This window comes from Microtus ochrogaster, chromosome 19, assembly GCF_000317375.1.
Source record: "Microtus ochrogaster isolate Prairie Vole_2 chromosome 19, MicOch1.0, whole genome shotgun sequence".
NCBI lineage: Eukaryota > Metazoa > Chordata > Mammalia > Rodentia > Cricetidae > Microtus > Microtus ochrogaster.
Window position 1 is genome coordinate 4799320 of NC_022021.1, and position 4282 is coordinate 4803601.

At 39.7% G+C, this 4282-nt stretch overlaps 1 protein-coding gene across 2 annotated transcripts in view; it reads left to right on the top strand.

The window, feature by feature from the left end:
* Iqgap2 (IQ motif containing GTPase activating protein 2) overlaps positions 1-4282 on the top strand; it is a 287742-nt gene that overhangs the window by 195039 nt on the left and 88421 nt on the right. For both annotated transcript variants that reach the window (XM_005356461.3, XM_013349678.2), the window contains one exon: positions 3347-3510. In XM_005356461.3, coding sequence (XP_005356518.1) covers positions 3347-3510 — 164 coding nt within the window. The remainder of the gene's footprint in view (positions 1-3346; positions 3511-4282) is intronic.

Consider the following 4282-nt stretch of genomic DNA (forward strand, 5'->3'; position numbering starts at 1 on the left):
TGTACCACATTTTTCTATCCATTCTTCAATCAAGGGGCATTTAGGTTGTTTCCATATTCTGGCTATGATAAACAACGCTGCTATGAACATAGTTGAGCACATGTCCTTGTGGCATAATTGAGCATCCTTTGGATATATACCCAAAAGTGGTATTACTGGGTCTTGAGGAAGGTTGTTTTCTAATTTTCTGAGAAATCACCACACTGACATCCAAAGTAGTTGTACTAGCTTGCATTCCCACCAGCAATGCAGGAATGTTCCCTTTCCCCACAACCTCTCCAGCATAAGTTGTCATCAGTGTTTTTGATCTTAGCCATTCTTACAGGTGTAAGATGGAATCTCAGAGTTGTTTTGATTTGCATTTCTCTGTTGAGTAGGGATATTGAACATTTCCTTAAGTGTCTTTCAGCCATTTTAGATTCCTCTGTTGAGAGTTCTCTGTTTAGGTCTCTACTCCATTTTTTTTATTGGATTATGTGATCTTTTGGTGTCCAATTTCTTGAGTTCTTTGTATATTTTGGAGATCAGACCTCTGTCTGATGTGGGGTTAGTGAAGATCCTTTCCCATTCTGTAGGCTGTCATTTTGTTTTGTTGATCATATCCTTTGCTTTACAGAAGCTTTTCAGTTTCAAGAGGTCCCATTTATTAGTTGTTTCTCTCAGTGTCTGTGCTGCTGGGGTTATATTTAGGAAGTGGTTCCCTGTGCCAATGCATTCAAGTGTACTTCCCACTTTCTCTTCTATAAGGTTCAGTGTGGCTGGCTTTATGTTAAGGTATTTGATCCAGTTAAACTTGAGTTTTGTGCATGGTAATAGATATGTGTCTATTTTCATTCTTCTACATGTTGATATCCAGTTATGCCAGGACCACTTGTTAAATATGCTTTCTTTTTTCCATTTGATATTTTTTGCTTCTTTATCGAAGATCAGGTATTCAAAGATGTGTGGATTGATATCTGGGTCTTCTATTCAGTTCCATTGGTCCTCCTGTCTGTTCTTATGCCAATACCAGGCTGTTGTCAGTACTGTAGCTCTGTAGTAGAGTTTGAAGTCAGGGATTGTGATGCCTCCAGAAGTTCTTTTATTGCAAAGGATTGTTTTGGCTATCCTGGGTTTTTTGCTTTTCCAAATGAAGTTGAATACCATTATTTCGAGGTCTTTGAAGAATTTTGATGGGATTTTGATGGGCATTGCATTGAATCTGTAGATTGCTTTTGGTAAGATTGCCATTTTTACTATGTTAATTCTGTCTCCCCAAGAGTATGGGAGAACTTTCCACTTTCTGGTGCCTTCTTCAATTTCTTTCTTCAAAGATTTAAAGTTCTTGTCATATAAGTCTTCCACTTGTTTAGTAAGAATTACTCCGAGATATTTTATGCTGTTTGTGGCTATTGTGAAGGGTGTTGATTCTCTGATTTCTTCCCCAGCCTTTTTATCATCTGTGTACAGGATGGCTACTGATTTTTTTAGTTAATCTTGTATCCTGCTACATTGCTGAAAGTGTTTATGAGTTGTAGCAGTTCCTTGGTAGAATTTTTGGGGCCGTTTATGTAAACTATCATATCATCAGCAAACAGTGAGAGTTTGACTTCTTTTCCAATTTGTATCCCCTTGATCTCCCTTTGGTGTCTTATTGCTCTAGCTAGGGCCTCAAGAACTATATCAAATAGATATGGAGAGAGTGGACAACCATATTTAGTATTTTGAGAGTTGCCAAATTGTTCTCCAATGTGTTTGTACCACTTCCCATCCCCACCTACAGTGCAGACAAGTTCCTACTTCTCAAGCATTACCATCACTTCTTATGGTTGGTTTTTTATTACAGCACTTCTAGTGATTACAAAATGAAATCTGTGATCTGCCTTGCATTCTCCTAGTTACTAATACATTGTGTGTCTCTTCATTTACTTATTGAATTTGTGTGTCATCATTATATAAATGCACATTTAAATCCTGCACCCATTTTAAATTAGTTACTGTCTTTTGATTATTGAATTATAGGAGCTTTTTATAAATACCATGGATTTGTCTTGTTGGATTTGGATAGCTGCAAATAGTTTGCCTCATTCTTGAACTTGCCCTTTAATTTTCTTTGATAGAGAACTTCCCAGCCCAAAAGGCTTAATTTTGATAAAATCCAGTGTACTTACTATTTTTCTTTCTTTGGGATCTTGATTACAATAGCTAAAAAGATAATTACTCATAAGATATATTCCTATGTTTTCTTCTAAGAATTATATAACTTTTAGTTTTAGTCTTTACATCTAGGTCCAGGTTCTATTTTGAGTTCATTTGTGGACAGGATTTGAAGTATGGGTCCAACTTCATCCATACACATGTGGGTAGCTAGTTGACCCCGCACCATTTTCCTTTAGCAATAGTCTTTGTAGACTTTTGTTTTTGCACCCTTGTCTAAAAAGTAATTGGCCATAAGTGGAAAGGCCCGTTTCTAGATCCCCAATTCTGTTCTGCACATTCATATGGCTTTCCTCATGCCAGGACTTGATAAAATTAGTCACTGACTGGGTAATGAATTTTGAAATGGGGACAGAACCCCCAGCTCATAGGATTTAGACATAATACTGGCCCCTGTCAGATAGCAGGATGAATCCATTTTCCTCTTTTTTTCAGGATTGCTTTGGTGGTTGTTGCTCCTTGTGTTTTATGTACACTTGGGGGTCAGCTTATTACATTCTGTTTTCTGAAAAGACTCCTGGGGTTTTATAGGCATTACCCTGGAGCAGGTCAATTTAAGGAGCCTTGCCTGCCTTCCTTCCTTTCTTTTCTTTCTTTCTTTCTATCTTTCTTTTCCTTCCTTCCTTCCTTTTTTCCTCCTTTCTTTCTTTTTACTTTCCTTCCTTCTTTTCTTATTTATTCATTCATGCAATGCATCCAGACCACAGCCTCCCCTGGTCCCCTCCCCCCAGTTCACCCTATTTGAGGAGTAGTCCTTCCTTCACAACACTGTCTTCAACCTGCAGCCATGAGATGCCTTCCCCTGGGTTTTGGTTGTCACTGATTTGTTTCCTAGTTTTTGGTATACATGTGTTGTGCTTCTTAAATCATCCCTGAATGTGCATGACTTTGACACTGAAATGAATTTGTCGTTAGAATCTATTATGAATTGCATTTTAAAATGTAATTTAATTATTTATTTGATTTATTTAATTAATTAGTTTCATTTTAAAATACACATTAGATGCATACAGAAATGCAATTGATTCTGTGAATTCACCTTATATCTTATCTCCAGCCTTCCCATGTCTGTTTTTAGCTCTCTGTAGCATGTAACATGAGAGAATGTATAACATGCTGTGACTTAGAAAACTTGCTCCTCTCTCTGCAGGAATGGTGGCTCTCGGGTACATCAATGAAGCCATCGATGAAGGGAACCCTCTGAAGACATTAGATACCTTGCTGCTACCCACCGCTAACATCAGAGATGTGGACCCAGATTGTGCCCAGCACTACCAGGATGTTTTGTTCCATACGAAATCTCAGAAACTCCTGGTACGTTCTAGAATGTAGATGTTTGCGAGAGGGAAGACTTTTGATACATTTGTCATAAATCTGATGAGCTTCTCATCCCAGTGAATGAGGATAGAAACAACAAGGCTGTTTTTCTGGAGCCGAGCATTAGAGAAAATCCAGACCCAGAGTGATCACTTCTTCTCCTCCACTGAATATGCAGTTGTAGGTGAAGTCTTATCCAGAGTGCAGTTCCTTGGGCATTTCCTGTGTATCCATGCCATGCGCAACATCTGGTGGGGGCAGGGACTGCAGAGGACACGTGATGCTATCTGAAAGTTTTCTGTCCTTACGGTCTAGATGGTCAGGAACTTGCTGGTGCATCACTGTTTCGTAGGGAGTGGTAGGAGATCAGGAGAGAATCAAGGTTGAGATATTGTGCTCAGAACCTTGAGAAGTTGCCATGGAGCTAGAACAGTAACTGCGCCTAAAGGAAAAAGAAGAGATGGTTGGGCAGGTGGGTGAGGAGGTTGGTATGGTATGGGCAGTGCCCGATGGATGATAGCCTTATGCTCTGTTCTGAGCATGGGAGGGCACTTGCCTGGAGTCCTCTTGAATATTCACATCTGAATTTACACTGAGGGGGTCTCAGGAAGACTTAATGCTCTTGGAAAGATACTGGGCTGAGTGTTGAGACTTACAGGACCTGTTGCCCAAGAATGGAAGTGAGGCTGCCAGGTACAGTAGCCATTTCTGTCATCCATATTCTCAGGTGCACACCCCACTGGGAGGACTGGGAAGCTCCCCCCCCCCC